At 37.3% G+C, this 22,448-nt stretch overlaps 2 protein-coding genes across 6 annotated transcripts in view; one reads left to right on the top strand and one right to left on the bottom strand.

Annotated features, from left to right (window-relative positions):
• The window catches only part of LOC117407021 (transmembrane protein 255B-like), a 35,705-nt gene extending 33,444 nt beyond the window's left edge, over nucleotides 1-2,261 (top strand). For all 3 annotated transcript variants that reach the window (XM_059029275.1, XM_034011553.3, XM_059029274.1), the window contains one exon: nucleotides 365-2,261. In XM_059029275.1, coding sequence (XP_058885258.1) covers nucleotides 365-517 — 153 coding nt within the window. In that variant the 3' untranslated portion in view covers nucleotides 518-2,261. The remainder of the gene's footprint in view (nucleotides 1-364) is intronic.
• Nucleotides 2,085-22,412, bottom strand: LOC117406664 (growth arrest-specific protein 6-like). Of its 3 annotated transcripts, none has more exons than XM_059029272.1 (15): nucleotides 22,035-22,412; nucleotides 21,685-21,845; nucleotides 19,488-19,512; nucleotides 19,129-19,191; nucleotides 17,343-17,465; nucleotides 16,015-16,134; nucleotides 14,932-15,057; nucleotides 14,377-14,498; nucleotides 11,742-11,860; nucleotides 10,789-10,978; nucleotides 10,227-10,391; nucleotides 9,048-9,216; nucleotides 8,146-8,297; nucleotides 5,996-6,224; nucleotides 2,085-3,481 (listed from the first exon to the last, which is right to left on the bottom strand). In XM_059029272.1, exons 1-15 carry the CDS (start codon nucleotides 22,099-22,101, stop codon nucleotides 3,324-3,326), a joined length of 1,989 nt encoding a protein of 662 aa, XP_058885255.1. In that variant the 5' UTR covers nucleotides 22,102-22,412; the 3' UTR covers nucleotides 2,085-3,323. The 3 variants fall into 3 exon arrangements, with proteins under 3 accessions (XP_058885255.1, XP_058885254.1, XP_058885256.1); XM_059029271.1 differs by having other exon boundaries at nucleotides 2,085-3,484; nucleotides 22,035-22,411; XM_059029273.1 differs by lacking the exons at nucleotides 2,085-3,481; nucleotides 5,996-6,224 and adding an exon at nucleotides 6,949-7,153.
• Between the last annotated feature and the right edge of the window lie 36 nt (nucleotides 22,413-22,448).

A 22,448-nucleotide genomic window follows, 5' to 3' on the forward strand; every position in this document is an offset into this window, starting at 1 on the left:
ACCTGCATTCATGTTCTTAGATGTACTAAATATTCACTGTCCCGCTTGTGCTGAGACTTGTTGACTTGATGTGACCCATTAGGAAAGAAATGAACCACTCTTAGAACATCAGTAGTCTGGATATCTCAGGAGTTCTTCCAGCATCTTGTGTGCTTTCCTCCAAAGTGTGTCCAAGCTACTATAGCAATAGTAGGCGTCCAAACTAATGAAGACCCAACGGTAGCCCATTTATTGTCAGGAAGTACCCTTGGATCTTCATTGGACACCATTGGATTGTCAGTTACCTAAAGTAACAATGAATGCTGAACTGTGTGTCATTTGCCTTTCTATATTATACAACTATTGCCTGTTTTTACTGTTGTAGCATCACAGTGGTTTCCAAGCACCGTCTTCAGCTGACACCTCTCTTCCTGATGACAGTCAGGCCTCCTCCAGCTACGTGCTTTCTCCCAACGCTCCGTCTCTGTACACGCCCCCCTATAACCCTGGGGATAAACCACCACCGTATGCTTCCTGAGCACATGCTTCAGTGTCTCTCTGAAGCCCAGTAGAAGACCACGTGCTACTAAAAACACACAGCGACTGCGTGTGCAGTGATCATTACATTTCTCATGCACTGTGAGCAGACAAGACCATTCCATCCTTCTGTTTTTAATGTGGATTTTAAGGCAAACAAGTTTCTTTACTTTAAATTACTGTGAAGACTGCATGGCACCGATCACATGTTCATTTTAATCCCTCATTTTTAACCACGTAGGGGGTTTTCTCAAGAGATTTGATAACAGCCACTGTTTAGATTACAGAATCAGGCCCTTTTAAATATATATTTTTATCACAGTGATGTTTGTATTGAATGCTTTCTTTTTTTTTTTTTTTAAATGACACAGAGGTCCAGATTATTAACAGTGATGGCATTTGGGTACACCACTGTTTAGTCCCGTTGAATAGACCTTACAGTATCAAAATGTATTGTCCTTAACAAGCAAACAACATACACAAGGAGGAAATATTAATATATTCATATATGTTGTTTATTTATATCTATACCATATCCAACATGCATACAGTTTATTTGTACACAATGTGGACATATATCATTGTCACATCTGTTTTACAGTTTGCTTTGTGAAAACTGTTGTAATAATAAAATTAATAGGCAATTAGAACTGAAGACCAGTTCATGAACCCAGATGTATGTTTCCCTGTTGGGGGGCGGGGGCTAGAGAATTCGAGTTAGAAACATGATATACAGAAGCCCCGATAGTCATGCTGACCCTTTTTTGGAGATTGCGGTGTAGGAATTGTAAAAGGTGAATGAAGCCCTCTGCTGGAGACAAGAGATACTGCAGGTAAGCTTTATAACTGCTGTTGATTTGCTTTGGGATTCATTTCACTTACTGTGATGTTGGCTAGGTATTGGTATGTGGGAAGTCAAGGCAATACTATGACTTCGGAAGAATGGTATCATGCATGTAGGTCCAAGGTATAGAATAGGCACAAAAATATTGTCATTAGTATTTATTTCTGTTTTGTCCCTTAAATAATATTCGCGTATTTCAGCGACAAACCACGGCATTCAAACCGCAGGCTTTGAGAGTTGTGTAAAGTTAAAAGTAAAATAATTGCAAGGACCATGCAGCATATCCCATGATCTCAATTTTAAACAGCCCGGCAACTGGCAACCTTGCTTTGCAGCAGATCTGCACCCCCAAATAATATCGCCTTACACTTCCACTGCTTTGGTAATTATCCAAATACAAACCTTTTCTCCTCTGAGGCACCTGGTGATGAGTGATGGATCAACAGACTTACGATGCTTTCGTGGGTTTCTTTATACTGTACATCTTTGATTTGGATGACAGTGTTGATGGGCTAGACTCAACAAGTTTGTTGTAAACCCTCCTAAAAAAGCAGGACAAACCGCAGATGTTACCCTAAGACAAAGGTATACAACAGTGTAGCAGTCTATTTATTTATATATATTTATTATGTGACAGTTAACTGCTCTATAAATCTTGCAATTCCTAAGAGAAATTCCCAAATCAATTAAAATAAGCACCGGCACAGGTAAGAAAAAAAAAAAACAAAAGAAATTATTTTTGATAAAAATTATGTTCAATACCTTGTACACTGGTTAAAACATACAATACATTTCCCAATAACCAAAAAAACACTTTGGGAATATTACAGAAAGAAAACACAAAATAGATAAGAAAAAATACACATGATTAAAAAAAAAAAAAATGAAACAAAAAAAAAAAGCAACATTTTGAAGCTAAAAAAAAAAAAAATAATAATAATAATAATGAAACAAAAAAAAGCATAATTTTGAAGCTAAAAAGGTACTGTATACAGTTGGCTTACTCAAAAACAGCACAAGAGAACATTACTGAACACAGGCAAAATGTTGATTCTAACTCATCTAAATAACTATCGTGGTTCATCAGTATTACTGAACATTTTTGGGCATTAGTCTGCTAGTTAAGTCCTAATTCAGATCTGATCTTCGTGTGTCAGTGGTTTTCTAAAGCTCCTCCACCAGTCAAGGATGTTGTGTCTACCCGCACACAGGTACCAGATGTAAACTGGTCAGTGCCTTACAGCACATACACGGTGCAGAGCTACACATTCCATTTGAACCCCTCCTTTTCTCACCCCTTTCTGATGTTTGCCATCACCACATGCAGAATCAGAGCTTCAGTACCAGTATCAATAACAAATAGATCATTGAGAAGTACATCCACAATATGTAAAAATGTAGAATATCATCACAATTGGATAGGCGGTTCTCTAGATAAAAAAATTACTGTCACATACATACAGTATTTATACCTTATGGTATATTCCCGATTCAACATCATTAGATGAACAGTTTTCTAGATACAGATGTCAATGTGGCATATGCATACAGACACAAAGGGAATAGGTTCAAACAAAAACTTAAGGACTGTTTGTGGTACTGGAGGACTGGGGAAGAGAACCACTGATCAGAACTCTGCTGAGGGATTGTCCTTGGTTTGAACTTGTACTGCTAACCTTGAATCACCTGTAATAGTGCTCTCAGTACCCTATATTCACCTGCATGATTCTAAAACAATTACAGTCAAGCATTCAGATTTATTTACACCTATATTACACATGCTCTGCACAGAGAATCAAACAAACAAACAAAAAACTTTTGCAAATGGCATGTTTAAAATATCAGTAGCTCCTACGACACTGCATTGCACCAGTGAAGACGTACATGATGTGACGTAAGCAAAATATTACCCGGTAACTATAAAGAAATAAAAGCACGCTCAGAAGAGGAAAGGACTTTGGTTCTATAGGATTTGACCACTCTCAGCTGGAGGGCAGGAATGTGATCGGATGTCGCTGTGCTTCAGGAGAGCTTCATCCAGGTCCACTTCTTCTCCATTGATGTGCACGTCCATGCAGCCTCTGTAGAATGCAGAGACTACGACAGAAGAAACTGGGACATCTGCTAATAGACATGAGAAGAGAATCCTTAATATGTATGCACTCATTGGTTCAATATCAATTTATATATATATATATATATTGTTTATTTTTATTTGGACTATTGTTTTTGTTTTCCCCTAAATTGTGACATGTGCATGGCCCTGTCTCTACCATTGAATCCTCGCTGGGACTGTGGTAGCATCAACGGGGATATCTGGGAATATGTATGAGAAGGGAAGCCTCAATACGTACACACTCGTTGGTTCACAAAAATATAACATTTGTTTCACATGTGCTCCACATTGCATTAACTGGAATAAAAAGTGTAATAGTGAATCATGTATCAACTACAACTTTTGTGTAAGGAAGTCGAAAATATTGTAAATAAGTGTGTGCAATCTACGACTGATAGTAAGTATGATACTCTCTGCTTTATGTTGAAACTCCAAAACTACAGTATGCTCAGTTCTCTGTCCAACAGAACAGGCACGATCCGCATCAGTATTGTTCAATTTTTACTTGGCATTCTCTACAGTTTTTGCATTCCCTTGTGGTTATACAAAGAATTCACGAGGGGAACTGGCCTTGAAATCACTGGCTGAAACATCAGACGGCAAAATCATAAGACAATAGTTTCTAGACTAAATAACTGTATTTTTGTTCTTCTGAACTTCTTGTTGCAGTTTTGTACATATTCACTAACACACAGGGGGCCTGCTGTACTGATCGAAATATCATTGTGTTTTTATTTAGTGAAGCTAATAAGATGGGTTCCTAATCACCCAGGAGGGTAAACAGCACAGTGAGTTAAGGGCAGTGTCATAATGATCTGCTGTTGTTTAAACCACATTACCCACGTGTGGTTCAGGAATGATTAAAGTGATTTTGTAAAACATTTTATAAAAAACATGGTTATGTAATCTGTTTCTCCCCACACGTGTTTCTTGAGTTTAAGGATGTTGCAGAAACCAACATAACACCCAAGTCAATTTATATTTAAAATGTACTACTTAAGCAGGGTCTCTATGAAATCCGTTTTATTATTTTGAACTTTCCGATTTATTTTTTCCTGATATCGGATTTTTCGGTTTTAAAAATCTGTAATTTGTTAGTTTTTTTTTTTTTTTTTTTTTTTATAACCACAAGTGTTTGATACATTGACAGCAATGAGGAATCAAAGGGTACAAATTGGCACAATGTAATAGAAACAAACTAGGAATATTGTAAATTAAAAAATCAAAATGTAGGTTTTTTTTTGTAGTTTTTCTTTGACATCAGCTGAACTACAACATTTCAAAAAACATTTAATGTTTTCATTAATAATTAATGACAATGTAAATAAAAGCATAAATATTTTGACTTATTCTAATTTAATAAAAAGGCACTTAGTAATATCTCCCTGAGAATTTTTGGAGAAGAAATGCAGCAACTAGACCCTACATTCTGCAGTAGTTATTACAGTGCTATCTGCTCAGAATAACTTATAGGCAGTCGCCTCCCTTCTTAGGCCTACTTCAATAGGCCTGCTATATTATATTAAACCAAAACAATAAAAATAATAACAATCTGGTTCTCTCTTGCCTTTTTCAATGAATATAATTTAATTAATAGAGAATAAAAACATACTAAGATAACAACTACCTAGCCTAAGTTTAATGAATCGTTTTTGTAATCTACCAGCAGCTTACAGATTCCAGATAATCGGGCAGACCGTGAGTCAAACCAATGTTCGTGTTGGGGTGCGTATTTTTTTTAAATCAATGTAGTCCTTCTGGAGTCCTCTGAATGCCTTTTAATTTGTTTGATTTTTAAACCATTTAAATGCAAAACCATAACAAAACATGTATACAGGCTTTATATTTTCTTTTTAATGATTTGTCCTGCGGTTGCCTTTAATTCATTTTTCTGCACGCACTACTACTTTGTATATGATGTAGAATATGTGATTGTAAATATGTAACACAAGTACGTACAATACTCTTTCAAATAAGCATGTTATGATTTTGAATGTGTGCTTCTTAAGGTCAGTATTATTGTCATTGCTTGCACCCCGGGACCTTTCTTTACAAATTAAGCACTGCCCAAGCGATAACGGCAGCTAGCAGTTATAATCCCGGTCGTGTACGGTGGCTGAGAGGTGCAAAAATAGTTTCTTCATGCGTTCCCATGACGTGTGTTTCTTGAAGCCTGTCATACAAACACCGTGCTATTTCAATGTAATTTTTAAAATATATATATATATATGTTTGTTTGTTTAAACTGATTTTGTGGTCATGTCCTCGGGTGTGTCTAATTCCGTTTTTTTCTGTGAATTGCGCGATTCCGCCTGTGTTCACCGCAGCGCAGATTTCATAGGGCCCTACTTAAGGATACAGATTTATTCTCAAGATTATACATCAAAAGGCAAAGACCTTGATAATCTGGCCCGAGGTATTTTATACATCCGGCCAAAGGCGGAACCTTTGGGCGAAATTCAATAAATAAAACAGTTGCTAAACACATCCAAATAATGATAATATTGTTTCCTGATTACCTGGAATACCTCCCAAATAAGTGCTGACAGGTCCTTGTAGATCTGTGCCCAGGTTTGTGATGTGCTGCTCCAGCTCAGGCAAGCTGAATTCGCTCTGTCCTGCCATCCCATCCACCTCCAGGGATATCAGGTCCTTCCCGACTGTGAAGCTGACTAAGTGGGTGTCAGCGTCGCACACTGCCACCCCAACGCTGGACACAATTACATCACCCACTGCCAGCACCACATGCTGAACAAAGGAGAAGAAAAGGGGTTGAAGAACTCGCCTCGAAGCCAAATGATCTTCTCTTCACCACAATTACTCACAATGGAGATGGATGCAGATATCAAGTGCCCCGTTAATCAGTGTAATATAGCCAAAGCCCTAAAGATCTCAGGAATTGCTGTCCTCATCTTGTCTGACCCTCAATACATCATGTCTGAAAATGCACAGCCAAATGCTAGATTCTCCTGATTATATAATTTCATTAAACTATGACACAACCCTTTAAAGCTACAGCTAAGATTAGTGAAACTAAGGGTAGGACAATTAAATATTATATACAGTGCTCACCCGTTAGAACGCGCCCCGTTACACTGCGGAATCGGTTATAATGTGGTAAGCTCGTGGCTCCCATTTCGCCCCATAATGCAATTTCACTCACAAACGTCTGGTAAACGTTCCAACTAAACTGTAAGAAACATGGCAGACCGCAAAAAACGAAAGTCGTTCTCTGTTAAAATGAAACTCGATGTGGTGGACAGAGTGAGAAAAGGTGAAACAGCAGTTTCTAAAGATATAAATGTTTCAGAATCTACATTGCGTGGATGGCTAAAAGAAGAAGAAAAACTACAAGTTTTTCTTGATCAAACTGACTCCAAAAGAGGGAAACTCAAGGAAAAAAATGTGCTGCGCTAAAGACAATGAATTAGACAATGCTTTATTCACTTGGTTCATGCAGGAACGTCAACAGGGAGTCCCGATCTCTGGCACAATATTGCGAGTACAGGCAGAGAAATTTAACAGGGAGTTAGGAGGTCCACCCGATTTTAAAGCAAGCATTGGGTGGTTGCAACGCTTTCAGAAGAGGCATGCCGTCAGTCAGGCTTCAGAAGAGGCATGCCGTCAGTCAGGCTTCAGAAGAGGCATGCTGTCAGTCAGGCTTCAGAAGAGGCATGCTGTCAGACCGGTTTCCATAGGTGGGGAAATACAATCTGATCACAAAGCTGCAACTAAGTTACTTTACAAAAAATAAAATATAAATGAAAAACAGTTCATAATAGTTATAGGATGTTCTAGGCAGTTATTTTGCTGCTCTTTATGCGTTTAGTATAAATGCATAATAACTAGTTATTATTAGTGTGTTTAGATTTCAAAATGACTTGTGTTGGCTAGAAACACAAGACTGGAATACCGACTGGTACTGTTATCCTGGAGGTGTTGTTATGAAGTATGCTACCATAAGTTGTTTACAAAACAAACAAAAAACAAAACAATTAACAGCACAAAAAAAAAAAAAACTTAGAGAAAGAAACTCTCTACAACACTGATTTTTGTTTTGCTGCAAACGCATTTAAAACGCTGTAGCCTACTTTTTTTCCCCTGAAAAGTGAAAACTGTCTGTTAATGTTACAAAACAAGTATGTAACAATACAATTGTTTATACATGTCCTTGGATTCTGTGTTATTTTTCAGATTATTAGTATTATTATTATTATTTTTTATTTTATTTTACAGGAAATATACAATTGAAATAAGAGTGGTATAAACTTTAAATTGGTAGAATAGCAGCTGGCTCTTTGAGCTAAAATTATATATATATATGTTACTTTGGCTTGTGATTGTAAATCATTTTGGGAACAAAAATGGCAATATTCGTTACAAGGCGAAACACAAACAACGTGGTCTCTTAATTATGGATCCCAACAGCCGCGTTATAACGGGTGAGCACTGTGTGTATATATGTATTAATTAAGCGACGGGACTTAAATCTTCCTAATCAAAAATGAGGTTAAAAAAGGTTGTTGAACTGTGAATGTTTTGCAGATTTTATACTTTGTAGAATACATGTCAGTAATTCCCATTTACATAACACAAAAGCGTGTGTGATGTAATGCATGGTGAACAAGCACTATAGTATTTGATGGCGAGGGCGAGGAGGTCTGGTTACCTGTGCTCTGACTTTCTTTGCAGGATGGTAGTCGGTGAGCGCGAGGGACAGCGGGACGCCTTCCTCGCTGACCAGAGCAAACAGCACACCTGGACTTGCTGATGGACGGATATTCATGAACACATTCACAGCCCAGTCTCCTTTAGGATCACCTGAGACAAGCAAAATCACAAGAGATATTTAAACTAATTCAATAAAGCTGTACTTGCTTATTGCTTCGTACATGTTGTTGCAAACAGAAACTATTACACTTCTTCACACAGCCAGAGTTCCAGTTCCAAACATAGATACAGCACTTAAACATTAAGGCTCAAATACCCCGATATACTGAAAAACGGTATACCATGTGTGAAAATCATTGTAAAACTTCAAATACATACTAAAGTAAAAACAAATGACTAAATAGCAAAACAAATCTACTTTTGCGTTGAAAATATATAAGGTAAACTACACAAAACGTTTAAAGGTTTAATCTATTTACCTGAAATATACAGTCTTACTATACATGTGCCATGGTCAATTTACAAGCAGGAATGACTACTGCGAAAGAAATGAATGCCATCATCAACTCAGTTTGAATGGCTCTTCTGTCCTGTGTGGTATCTGCCCTTTTCAAATGAGGGGTTTTAGACTCTTTCAAAAATTGTCAATGTTTAAACATGTATCAACAAAAGTGCTGTATGAATTTCTGAATCATTGCAACATTATATGATTAATACTGCATGTGTACAACATTTGTGTGCATATGAAAAATGTTTTGAATAAATATTGAATATGAAGTAAATCCTTACACACCATCTAAGGCCAGCGTTTCTTGATATATTTTTGAACAACACTTGGATAGTGTTTAAACTGTAAACTAACTTGTTCTCCCTTTTAAACACGCTTCTTGAGACACTTACTATAACTAACATTCAACAGTGCAAATCCATTCCCAGGGTAGAATGAGCCGCTTCCTGTGACAGAGAAGCACTGCATCTTCTCATTAAACTTAATGGTTTCCTGGATGGAAGTGTCTTCCCCATTCAGCCACGTCCAGTCCCTAATGCAGCCGTCCAGCCGAGGATTTAACTACAAAAAACAAAACGAAAACTTTACTAGTGAACCGTTGTAAAACATCCTCTGTAACCTTCCACAGGATAGCATTTAAGGTATTATGGCTTAACTTTCTAGTCATGAACTAAATTAAATCACACAGAAACACTGGGCTACATTCTCAAAGCTTTTTACTCCAAATCGTCATTAGCCTTTTGTAACCTAAAACAAAACAAAAAATGTAATTTAGGGTCTTGCAAGTAGTTTTAAGTTGTTTCTTTATTAGTTATATATATCAAACTGCTGGTGCAAAAATGTTTTAGATTGTGGCCCATTGTGTCTGCTTGTCTGATCTGGTCAGTGCCTTCCACACCTCTACAAAACACTGGTATGACTAACACTTCTTGGCTCATAGTGCTGACTTTGGATTACTGTAAAGTTCATTATAAGCAGCAATACATTCACTTTCTTTACATTTGCTGTTGTAAAAGCAGATAAGGTCAAAATAAAGAAATAAAAACAGCTGCATGCTAACAAAGTGAAAGCTGCTTTTTCAATCAGGCGATTAAAAGATTCTTTGAGGATTAAAACAGTATTGGAATCCAATGGCTCATTCTGGGAATCCATTTCCTATCAGCTTCTCCACACACTATCAGCAGGAATGCATTGAATCGTTCATTCTCCCATCAGCAGTAACAACATTTTGTTTTAATGAAACACCAAGTTAGTCAACAATTTGTGATTTTCAGAAATGTATATGTCAATATAAATGGTTTTGGTTGATTACTGCATATTTCAGATGATTTACTAAAATATAGTTGCATAGCAGTGTCACCCACCAGGTTTTAATACAAACTAGATTATCCAAAGTGCATAGGTACGTTCAGGTAGGTCTGATGACACTCATAGTACAACCAGGAATGGATCAAACCGCTATGCAATCGGAGTCTTGTTTTCTTCCCTGTAGACGCATGATGACTTGACAAATTCAAGCGATTGGTATCACTGGGGGAATTCAGAACACCAAGAGGCACAGAATCACTTACTGGGTTAACAAGTTCTTCCCCTTTGAAAGGCACTCCTCCCACAGTAAGATTGAGCTCATGTAACCCTTTTTTGAGTGTGAAGAGGTCTCCGTTTACAGCAATCTTCATAACTGCTTCTCTGTTAATTTTAATAATCAAACTCCTGCCCTGTTCTTCAACAGATATCTAATGAGATAAAAAAAAAAAAAAGTGTCCATCAATCACACGTTGGAAAACTCAATAACAATACTGTAGGTTGCCAAATACAAAAGTTTAACTTGTGCTTGTACAAACTTGCATTGAAATTCACAACAAACAAAAAAACAGCAAACCACCTCTCATTTGCAGTGTAACAAATGTAATTTAGCAGAATATAGAGATATTACTTGTGATTCATTTTGGGATAATCACATATCCAATCCATTTTATAAGCCCAATAGCACACTCCAGGGTGTCCCTATATGGTCCCATATCCACAGGCCTGGGCTGTTTAACTGCACTTCTGCTGAAGAGCAACATATCTGAACACCATGGCGCCGCGTGTTACTGCTTTCTTATAGCACTGAACAGAGTGGATAATTACCCTGTGCCACAGCCCGTTGTTCACAAGCGGCCCGCTGCTGGTCACTCTCCTGACCTCTCCGTATTTCAGCTGCAGCTCCAGCTTGCCTTGGTTGATTGCCAGCACGATCCAAGAGCTGTTCAGATGGCCGCCAGTGAAGAAGATGACGCCCTCCGGATCAAACGTCCTGAAGTCAAATTCTGCTGTGAAACTAAATGAAACGAAATACCGGGGTCAGGTTTTTATTTATGGAAAAGGAACTGGCTCCACAGGCGTAGCACCATGTTTATAATGTAAAGAGAGACAGTGGAATAGTGGAAAACCATAAACCCTTCCACTTGCCGTAGGAACCACATAAAGCCTGTCTATTCCAACTGTACTGGGACAACATTTGGCCTTTTTTTTTCATTTGCTGTGCTACTCATGAAGGTATGGTTAAAAAAGTCCTTAGAGTGCTAAGTCAAAGATAACAATGTGTGCAAACTCAGGTCCCTCCTAGAGGTGATGTTAATGGGTCTTGTGTTCCTAATTCTTGGTCCTAAAAGTGTTCATATTACCTACTTACCTTTGTTTTCTTTATAGTTCCACATATGCCCCCGTTCACATTGAAAAAAAAAAAAATCTAACAACTTTACACTTCTATACACACATCAAGTAGATGCTGGCATTCAGTTAAAGTACTGTGTGACGATTGAGGGAATCCTTTTAACTTTATCAAAGATGAGAAGTGTATTGTGCGTGTATGTGGTGCTGAAGAGATACACACACACACACACACACACACACACACACACACACACACACACACACACACACACAAGCTTGTCTGAATAATAAATGTTGCATTTCAAACATGCATAGTTAGGATTAAATAGACTCAATCATTGATATTGTCAAAGTTTAGATCGCTGCATTGTTAGTTTCACAATCCATTTCAGCAAAACAAACATACTATTGTCTTCTCAGTTTCTCACCCAATGTGCTGCTTTCTTCTAAAACGTAACCGTATCACAGGAGCACCACTGAACATCCTCCCCAGGTAGAGGGATTTAACACTTCTCCGTGTGTTTAGAGAGACACAAGGCTCAATGCGCTATGAAAAGAAAGAAAGAAAGCACTGACTGCACTGGGTTCAGTTGTATCATAATAGTTATACTGTACCCCCCTTTTACCATGGTTATACTATGCATTTACCATTACCATATTGTGCTTTACATTGCTTCCCTATGCTTAATTACACTTTGTCAAACTGCTTACTTCATCCTCATTATACTGTGATTAAAAGGCCACAAATTCAGTTAATTGTTAACAAGACAGTATAATACTAAAGACCGCTGTAGTACTTTAATAAAATTGGAAGCCACAGCTCAGAGATTTCTTTTGTAACCGTCCTCTTTTTTTTTTTTTTACACATGTATTTGTGGTACTAAAGCCTATAATTTTAAAATTATATACAGACGTGCTCAAATTTGTTGGTACCCCTCCACAAAAAACAAAGAATGCACAATTTTCTCAGAAATAACTTGAAACTGACAAAAGTAATTGGCATCCACCATTGTTTATTCCATATTTAATAGAAATCAGACTTTGCTTTTGAGTTTTTATTCAACATAATATTGTAAATAATAAAACAAATGAAAATGGCATGGACAAAAATGATGGGACCCCTAACCTAATATTCTGTTGCACAACCTTTAGAGGCAATCACTGCAATCAGACGTTTTCTGTAGCTCTCAATGAGACTTCTGCACCTGTTAACAGGTAATTTGGCCCACTCTTCCTGAGCAAACTGCTCCAGCTGTCTCAGGTTTGATGGGTGCCTTCTCCAGACTGCAAGTTTCAGCTCTTTCCATAGATGTTCGATAGGATTCAGATCAGGACTCATAGAAGGCCACTTCAGAATAGTCCAATGTTTTGTTCTTATCCATTCTTGGGTGCTTTTAGCTGTGTGTTTTGGGTCATTATCCTGTTGGAGGACCCATGACCTGCGACTGAGACAGAGCTTTCTGACACTGGGCAGTACGTTTCACTCCAGAATGCCTTGATAGTCTTGAGATTTCATTGTGCCCTGCACAGATTCAAGGCACCCTGTGCCAGGCGCAGCAAAGCAGCCCCAAAACATAACCGAGCCTCCTCCATGTTTCACTGTAGGTATGGTGTTCTTTTCTTTGAAAGCTTCATTTTTTCGTCTGTGAAAATAGAGCTGATGTGACTTGCCAAAAAGCTCCAGTTTTGACTCATCTGTCCAAAGGACAATTCTCCCAGAAGGATTGTGGCTTGTCAATATGCATTTTAGCAAATTCCAGTCTGGCTTTTTTATGTTTTTCTGTCAAAAGTGGAGTCCTCCTGGGTCTTCTTCCATGGAGCCCACTTTCGCTCAAAAAGCGACGGATGGTGCGATCAGAAACTGACGTACCTTCACCTTGGAGTTCAGCTTGTATCTCTTTGGCAGTTATCCTTGGTTCTTTTTCTACTATTTGCACTATCCTTCTGTTCAATCTGGGGTCGATTTTCCTCTTGCGGCCGCGCCCAGGGAGGTTGGCTACAGTTCCATGGACCTTAAACTTCTTAATAATATTTGCAACTGTTGTCACAGGAACATCAAGCTGCTTGGAGATGGTCTTGTAGCCTTTACCTTTACCATGCTTGTCTATTATTTTCTTTCTGATCTCCTCAGACAACTCTCTCCTTTGCTTTCTCTGGTCCATGTTCAGATACAGATATCACACAATGATACCAAACAGCACAGTGACTACTTTTCTCCATTTAAATAGGCTGAATGACTGATTACAAGATTGGAGACATGTGTGATACTAATTAAAGAAACTAATTAGTTTGAAATATCACTATAATCCAATTATTTATTATCTTTTCTAAGGGGTACCAACAAATGTGTCCAGGCCATTTTAGAATATCTTTGTAGAATAAGCAATAATTCATCTCTTTTCACAGCTTCTTTGCTTTATTCTATGACATACCAAAGGCATGCAAGTGTACATGATAAAATAGCTTTTAATTTCATCACTTTTCAGGAGGAATGAAGCATTATTTCAATGAGCTGTAAGGGTACCAACAAATTTGAGCACGTCTGTATATATTATATATATATATATATATTGGACTATGGACTCATGGTTTGGTAAATAATACTTGAGCTATGAGCAGTAAAAGCTTCCTTTAACACATGCTTCCTAGAAAGGAAACGGGAGTTTGGCAGCCTGGACTCCAAACAGTCAAAAGCAGCTTATCACAAAACCGCAGCACATATTTGCGCAAAAGACTTCAACACCCAGTGAAACCAATCTGTCCACCCACACAAGCACTGCATTTTATTAAGACGACCTAGAAGTTTAGAAGCTTCTTTTCTGTAGCATACTGGGACGCACAGCTTTAACTCAAGAGTTGTTAAAGTTCTGACTAATTAAATTAAGTTTGAGACCCATTACCTTTTCTGTTGCTGGCTTCTATAAGTTTCATGCAAACCAAACATTTTTAATTTATGAAAAAGTAATTTAGATCTAGTTTTGTGAACAGGACTAACTACATACAGATAACTTTTTTTTTGCAGAAATATAGATGCCCTTTATAAGACAAGAAGGATTAAATTACCTCACAGCTGGTCAAATCTGCAGCTAGTTTCACTCCGTTCCTCCCATTGCAGTAGCACTGATAACTTCCTAGCGTATTCACACAGGACCCTGCACATGACTTTGATTCACATTCGTCAACATCTACAACCAGAAAACACACGTGCCATTAAGAAAATGCACAGCAGACTTGTACAAGTTTCCAATTTCTTTTTTTTTGTTACAATTTTCATACCTAAAAAAAAAAAAAAAAAAAAAAAAATCAGGAATAATCTTGTTAAGAAACAAGAAAGTATTGGTTTTACACTTCAAGCTGCACTGCACGATCAGCACAGTACGCTGAGACGTTCCTCGGCTGCAGCAATGCTACATCTTGCCCATGCTAGAGCTTCATTCTTAGATTGTTTCTTCTATTTTTTGTCAAAGGAATGCAAAGCAGCTTTAGGGATACTTGTACAACAAGTACAATCATTCTCCAGGACCTTTGTTAGAAGGATGGTGAAAACTTATCAGTCAGCAGTATTTGTAGGAGTATGCTGGCTTAACACATTTTTCTTTTTAATAAGAAAATACTTACCAAGGCAAGACTTTGTAATGTTATCGTAGAAGTACCCTCCATCACAAAGACATTCAAAAGATCCAATTGAATTTAGGCATCGGGCAGTTCCACAGACATCTGGAGTGACTGTGCATTCGTCAACATCTGAATAAAGGAATTTACCGTTAGGGTTCAATGTATAGATGTCTAGAGGATTCATTTGTTGTCTCCTTTCGTGTTAATTTGATCTACAGATCACATACCATACAACACCCTTGTTTCTGAATAAAACATTAAAAGAAAGTTATAATTCTGGTAGACAAACGACACAAACACTTGTCTAATGACCTGTTTTCACCTGGCATACTATATTACCAATATAAAAAACCTTCAGATGACCTATCTTCTAATAGGTTTCTGCAACCATTACTGTAAATGATTCAAACAAGGCATAATACTCATTACATCAGCATTGTAGGCATATTGGACAGTACAGAGCAGTACTTGACTGGGCATGTTCACATTTGTATTCCAACATACATAGCACGAGTCTGAAAATAAGACACTGGGAATCACATGCAACAGACTTGTTCTTGCTTGTTAAAATATGTTTCAGAAAAAAAAAATACAAAGAAACATTTGGTTTTGTTAGAAATGAGAATGACATTGATTGTAAAGTTGTGATCACTAATCAAAAAATGAACAGTAAATGGTGAAGGCATAAGACAAAAAGTTGACTTTTCAGATGTTGTTTTCATACATTTTTATTTTTGGGATGGCACTGAATAACCTGAATAAAACAACATGCAGTTTTGCAAGTCTTATGCTGTATAGTACCATGAACAACTCAAACACCCACCATATATTCATGCATGGTTGGATGGCTGGACAGATTCTTCCATAGATTGCCAGATCCTGACCCTCAACAATGTGTATTAAAGAATGTCTGTACCAAGTTTCATCACAATTGTATAATCGGTTTTCCAGGCAGCTGGGGTTAATCAGCTCTTAAGTTTTCAAAATTAAATTAAGCTTTTTGTCAGGTCAGAATAAGTCAAATCTTTTCATTGTATGCAAGTGTGTTGAAACTGCATTTGTCACAAATGAACATGCTGTACTCACCAGTACAAGTGTGCTTATCAGCAAGGGAATATCCAGAACGGCATGAGCATGCATAACCTCCCTGCTTGTTTGAACAAATGTGATTGCAGCCTCCATTTGTCTTATCGCATTCATTTACATCTATTAAGAGAGACAGTCAAAAGGAATGACAAAATAAATTAATGGATTTTTTCTGAATTGCATCAAAATCTACATAGAGGAATGATTCTGTTAAGAGATTTCTGGATATTTCTAGCAGCATTTTAAACAGTATGAGTTTGTATAAAATACACCGGTCAGAATTAAGAGTTATTACTTTTCTGTAGAACGACCTAAACATTTTTTTTTTGTATTGGCTTAGTAGTAGGAAAACTGGGCTCTTTTGGATTTGCTGATGAGTTGATTAACGTTGCACTGACAAAGTTGCTGAAAACATCTGAAGAGAAGTCCAAGTTTTGGGCTCTGAAACCCCTGCTGGAATTAAAGCTTGCGTGTCCCCTTTCCTTTCCAAACCGAAATGCTTTAGACATAACGACTAGCTTAGATAGCTTATACTTCGTTTTCTCGTAAACGGTTTTAAGCAGTTATTTAATGTAACTTGCTGTTGGCTCAGTGGTTAGAGGCCTGACCTGTAATGTTAATAGATAACTTGCGTAAAATCTGTCAACTTTTAAAGCAATTGGGCCTCACTTCATGAACTAAGACCACAGAAACATCTATTTTTGCTGAAAGGAAACAAACATAAATTACAATTCTAAATCCGATAGTCTAAACAGTTAACTTGAGTGTTCTTTTTCTTCTTGTTTAAAATCACTTTGTGTGTTGTTTTCTGTTTCATCACATCCTAGCGACTTTTTAAAACTCTGAAGTTTAAAGCACTCCTGCAGCCTCAGGGAAACTCTTAAACATGTCTTCTCTCCAAGTACAGCTGGTACCCAAGTGTGTAACCATTAAATTTGTCCCCGAAACACTCTGCCCCAAGTGGATGTAATAAGAAATACCAAATACAGCAGAACAAATTTGGCATTTGTTGCATGAACCCGGACAGTGTTGCAGGGGGACAGGTTAATGGTTACACTCTTGCATACCAACTGTACTTAGCAAGATACTTTTGAGAGCTCTGAGGCCACATGAGTGCTTGTTTACTTAAAAACGTCACCAGGATATTGTGACTGAAACAGAAAACAATATACAATGTGATTCTAAACAAGAAGAAGCCCTTAGTTTAGGTAACAGATACTTCATACTTGTACCAAGTTGCTTTCAAACGCTACTTACTCATGCAGTGTTTCCTTTACATCAAACAGGGTTTATTAGACACATACTTTCAAAGCTGGCCATGACTATACCTTTATGACATTGATCCCCTGTCCAACCTGGGAAGCAATGACAAGTAAAGGCTCCCTGTTTGTCTTCACATCTTACAGTCCCATCCGGATTGCATGGTGAAGGAGAACACTGATCAGGAATATCTGGAGATTTAAACAAAACAGAAGAGCGTATTGGAGCTGTGGTTTCCCCCATACGTCTGATAACAAGCAATATCGAATAGAAAAAAGTGCAAATGATGTTGATCCATTAGTTAAAACTGGATATTAGAGCATTCTACGTGAAAAATAAAGGATATCTTAGTGTAATGTGAGTGCCATAACAAAACAACATGGTTACATGCAAGAATGTAATTTTTTCTTTGTTTTGGTAACATTTCATGAAGTGAATTCGCCATTAAGTCAATTAGTCTATTGAGTCAATGAGGCATGCAGCCTTGAAACTTCTTGGATATAACTTCGCTTCATTCCTGGCGCAAACTCTGACCCAAATACTTTCATATACAATTCAAACAGTTTGTATTTTACACAGAACATTGCGTTTTCTTGGTTTTATTATGTCTGTTATGTAAACTTATGGTTGCGACCACCTAACATGCAAAACATAACTGCCTAAACATCCGTTTCATGATTATATAATCATTTCCACTGTTTCTTGGAATTCATTCAAGATACAAATCATTTTCTTGACCAAACAATAAATAACATTTTTTTTAAAAATCACATCAACCAGTCAGGAAACAAGATAATCAATTACTGTTGGCAGGAATGCAAAACACAAGCCCAGTACAATAAACATGACAAACATTCCTGAATCGAAACGGATTCTTACTGCAATTCAAGTGCCAAATACTGTAGTGAATCTTATAAAGCCAACTAGCACACATACTTCAGAAACTAGCCCCTACTTGTGCACCGTTATGCAGTAATACAGAGTTGTTTTTGCAAACTTCATATTTTTGATGTACTGAAACATATGACAGTTTTTGGCTCTAATGGAAAACACAGGCAACAGAATGAGTTTGACAGCTGCTGGTGCTGTGCTACTATTGGATTATTAACAGCTGAGGAAGGTGATTCTGGGTTTCATAAGCGAATGCAAGAAAGCGAACACAACAGGATGAGATACCTGAATAATAAAGATAGATACTGAATATCTGAAACAGTGATTCACAAGCCACATAAATCAATAGTGCATACACATTACTGTGCTAGTGTGAACAGGATTTGTTACCCTTGTAATCGGTTGTAATCTGAATGATTAATTATTTAAAAAGTGATATGTATGGTTGCGGTTTGTTTACTCACTAGGGATGCAACTTTGGCAATATAAGGTTTAAACATTTTCAAGCCACTACGTTTTTGCACTAGCCAATTGCATTTTTTATGTGACTGGTTTCTTTAAATTAATTTGCTAGCATGCAGTAGATTCACTTTTCTGTAAGTGTAGAAGCATTCCAACAACGTGGAAGCTGGAACAAAAGGAAACCTGTCGCCATAAGTTAGACTGGCTTCAGCACAATCAAACAAGCAGTTCTTTAGATAAAACTAAGAATGCAAGTGTTACCTAGTGGATCTCCATTGTACCCATTGCTGGGGACATGCAAAAGTACTTTCAATGTTTACTGAACATTAATGAACCTTAATATTAAAACAACACACACTTACTGTACTACACACCAGACAATACTTGAATTATTCTTATATTTGTACCAGCAGGATTGTTGCTGGGTAAAGGTACAGAGTAACTGTCAGCTATCAGGATCACCTGCAGATGCAGGTTGATTATAAAATCAGAGCTACTTACTGTGTACACAAGTTACGAGATCAGGATTCCTGTTTTGCGGTTGTCCAAATTTCTGAATGCAAGCTTCACCGGGATAAAAATGTAAAAAAAAAAAAAAAAAAAAAGAAATGAAATAGAAATAAAAATAGTACCATGTGCAAGTACATTGTCAGGCATATAGGGAATCGTAATGAAACACAATTTCACTATTCCCCCAAAATGTCCTCTTGCACAAATCTGGAGGGTATTACACTATATCCCTATATGCAAACACAGATTAAATGTGTTCTATTGCTAGTCATTATAATAATTTATGAAAACAAGCTGCTTTTACGGTTTGCAGTTTGTCTATTGCACTGATAAATTAATACAAAACTTACCTAAATACTTTGGGTAAAAATAATCCTGCAGAAAAAAAACAAGAAAAGACTATTAGTTTGTTGGCTGTAACCGTTTATCCATTATCCATTGTCCTGCTGGAAAAACCAATCCTCAGAGTTGGGGAACATTGCCAGAGCAGAAGGAAGCAAGTTTTCTTCCAGGACAACCTTGTACTTGGCTTGATTCATGCGTCCTTCACAAAGACAAATCTGCCCGATTCCAGCCTTGCTGAAGCACCCCCAGGTGAGTCCAATTTTCAGCTTTGCCCAACACCTGATCGTCTAATGGTTAGACGGAGACCTGGAGAGGCCTACAAGCCACAGTGTCTCACACCCACTGTGAAATGTGGTGGAGGATCGGTGATGATCTGGGGGTGCTTCAGCAAGGCTGGAATCGGGCAGCTTTGGCATGAATCAAGCCAAGTACAAGGTTGTCCTGGAAGAAAACTTGCTTCCTTCTGCTCTGACAATGTTCCCCAACTCTGAGGATTGGTTTTTCCAGCAGGACAATACTCCATGCCACACAGCCAGGTCAATCAAGGTGTGGATGGAGGACCACCAGATCAAGACCCTGTCATGGCCAGCCCAATCTCCAGACCTGAACCCCATTGAAAACCTCTGGAATGTGATCAAGAGGAAGATGGATGGTCACAAGCCATCAAACAAAGCCCAGCTGCTTGAATTTTTGCGCCAGGAGTGGCATAAAGTCACCCAACATCAATGTGAAAGACTGGTGGAGAGCATGCCAAGACGCATGAAAGCTGTGCTTGAAAATCAGGGTTATTCCACCAAATATTGATTTCTGAACTCTTCCTAAGTTAAAACATTAGTATTGTGTTGTTTAAAAATGAATATGAACTTATTTTCTTTGCATTATTCAAGGTCTGACAACACTGCATCTTTTTTGTTATTTTGACCAGTTGTCATTTTCTGCAAATAAATGCTCTAAATAACAATATTTGTATTTGGAATTTGGGAGAAATGTTGTCAGTAGTTTATAGAATAAAACAAAAATGTTCATTTTACCCAAACACATACCTATAAATAGTAAAACCAGAGAAACTGATAATTTTGCAGTGGTCTCTTAATTTTTTCCAGAGCTGTATATATATATATATTATATATATATATATATATATATATATATATATATATATATATATATATATATATATATATAAATTATTTACAGGTAATTCCTAAAATTGGAACATGGAGAAATCTAATTAAAAAGCACTGTACTATGGTGTTACTCACTAAATGTAAAATGTTTGCTGGGTGTTACTGTATGTGAGGGTCAAAACCTGGTTGGAAAATGTAACCAGTATACAAACATATTACACCTAATTTAGAGTTCTGAAATGTCTCTGTGGGTATGTGTCTTTCTTTATGTCCCAGTTTAAGTAGACAGACACAGACACGCACACCTGCACTAGCTAGTCTGCTACCATGCAGTGCGGATATGGAAAACATCATCTGTCTGACCACAAAATAAACCAAAATACCCATGGCAGTAAACTTTAACATCCATGTGGCCAACCCTAAATGTATGATGTCACCTTGGATCGCTCAGATTTAAAACAAAAAAGAGAGGTTTGTGTATACATCCAGCAGCCGTCTGAAGTAAGCGGTCACCTGCACCTAACCTCCAGTAACAAAACCAGACGAGTTAATTTCTTCAATACAAGGGAATGACGCAGATATCATAAGCAAACACAGAGGTTAATTCAGATTACACTACAATAATTATTTTATATATATATATATTATTTCATTACAGTGTAATACAGTATATACGCTGGTATACTAAAATAAATAAAAAAAAACAAATGTTTCAATATTTCAAGCTCGACACCAATCAAAAACTCGCAAAAAAATTAATTAATTAATTTAAAAAAAAAAAAAATCACTGACAGGAATTGCCTGGTAGCTGAATGTCAGTGGACTGATATTAACCAATGCTTTCGTAGAAATAATTTAACTCTTAATTGGAGTTTCGTTTTGGTTAGGACTCGGAATAAAACTAAATGCAGATGATGGTGCAAAACTAATGACCATTCTGTATACATTAATTAATAACCTTTGTAAATGTAATTCCTCCTTTATTAAGCGATGGCGTTGGCCTGTCAAATGACAGACACAAGCCAAAAACACTTTATTTACAATGACAGAGAAAAATAAAAGAAGCCATCCTTACCGTCTCTGGGTTATTCTCGAACACTTCCCTGGCCTCTTCCAGGCTGCACTTCTCTTCCACACATTCTCTCTCCAAATGGCCCTGTTTCGTCTCCTCGAAAACCTGATATGCCCGTCTCTGTCTCCGCAGAAACTGGGAAGCTTCTTTCGGAGACAATGCAACTACAAAAAAATAAATAAATAACATAAAAAATAAAATAGTATAAGAAATTAATGCGTGTTGAAAAACGTCGTTACGACGTAGCTTCCAAGTTAAAAAAAAAAAGGAAATAATGCATTTAAGTTTGCTAAACGGTGTGTCGAAACCATCACGAAAAAGGTAAAATACACATGCGCATTTTGTTTACTTACACTGTGAAGAACACGAGAAAAGAAGAAACGGTAGGAAAGCCACCAGAAGCTTGGCTAGGGTCGGCATGTTTGGTGTGTGTGTGGAGTGACACAGAGATCGGGAAAGTTTCTCTTTGCTTGACTGAGGTTAGAGATACAGAAACAGTGAAATAGAGCATTCGCTGCGCAGGAGGGAGTTCAGCTACATCCACAGTCCATTCCTAAATCAACATACCACAACAAACACAGTTCCTGTAACTCATTATCGATTCTTTCTGTTTTAATCACATCGGATTGATGCAACAAACCAAAATACGGGAATAAAATCAATTACAGGAAACTAAGCTGGCAAATCAGACTCGACTAAACTGTATAAAGTTTCTACTATATTATAATTCATTTGCAGCCAGGTTGAAATAAAACGCATTTTAATTG

The sequence above is a fragment of the Acipenser ruthenus genome, chromosome 8 (assembly GCF_902713425.1).
Source record: "Acipenser ruthenus chromosome 8, fAciRut3.2 maternal haplotype, whole genome shotgun sequence".
Lineage (NCBI taxonomy): Eukaryota > Metazoa > Chordata > Actinopteri > Acipenseriformes > Acipenseridae > Acipenser > Acipenser ruthenus.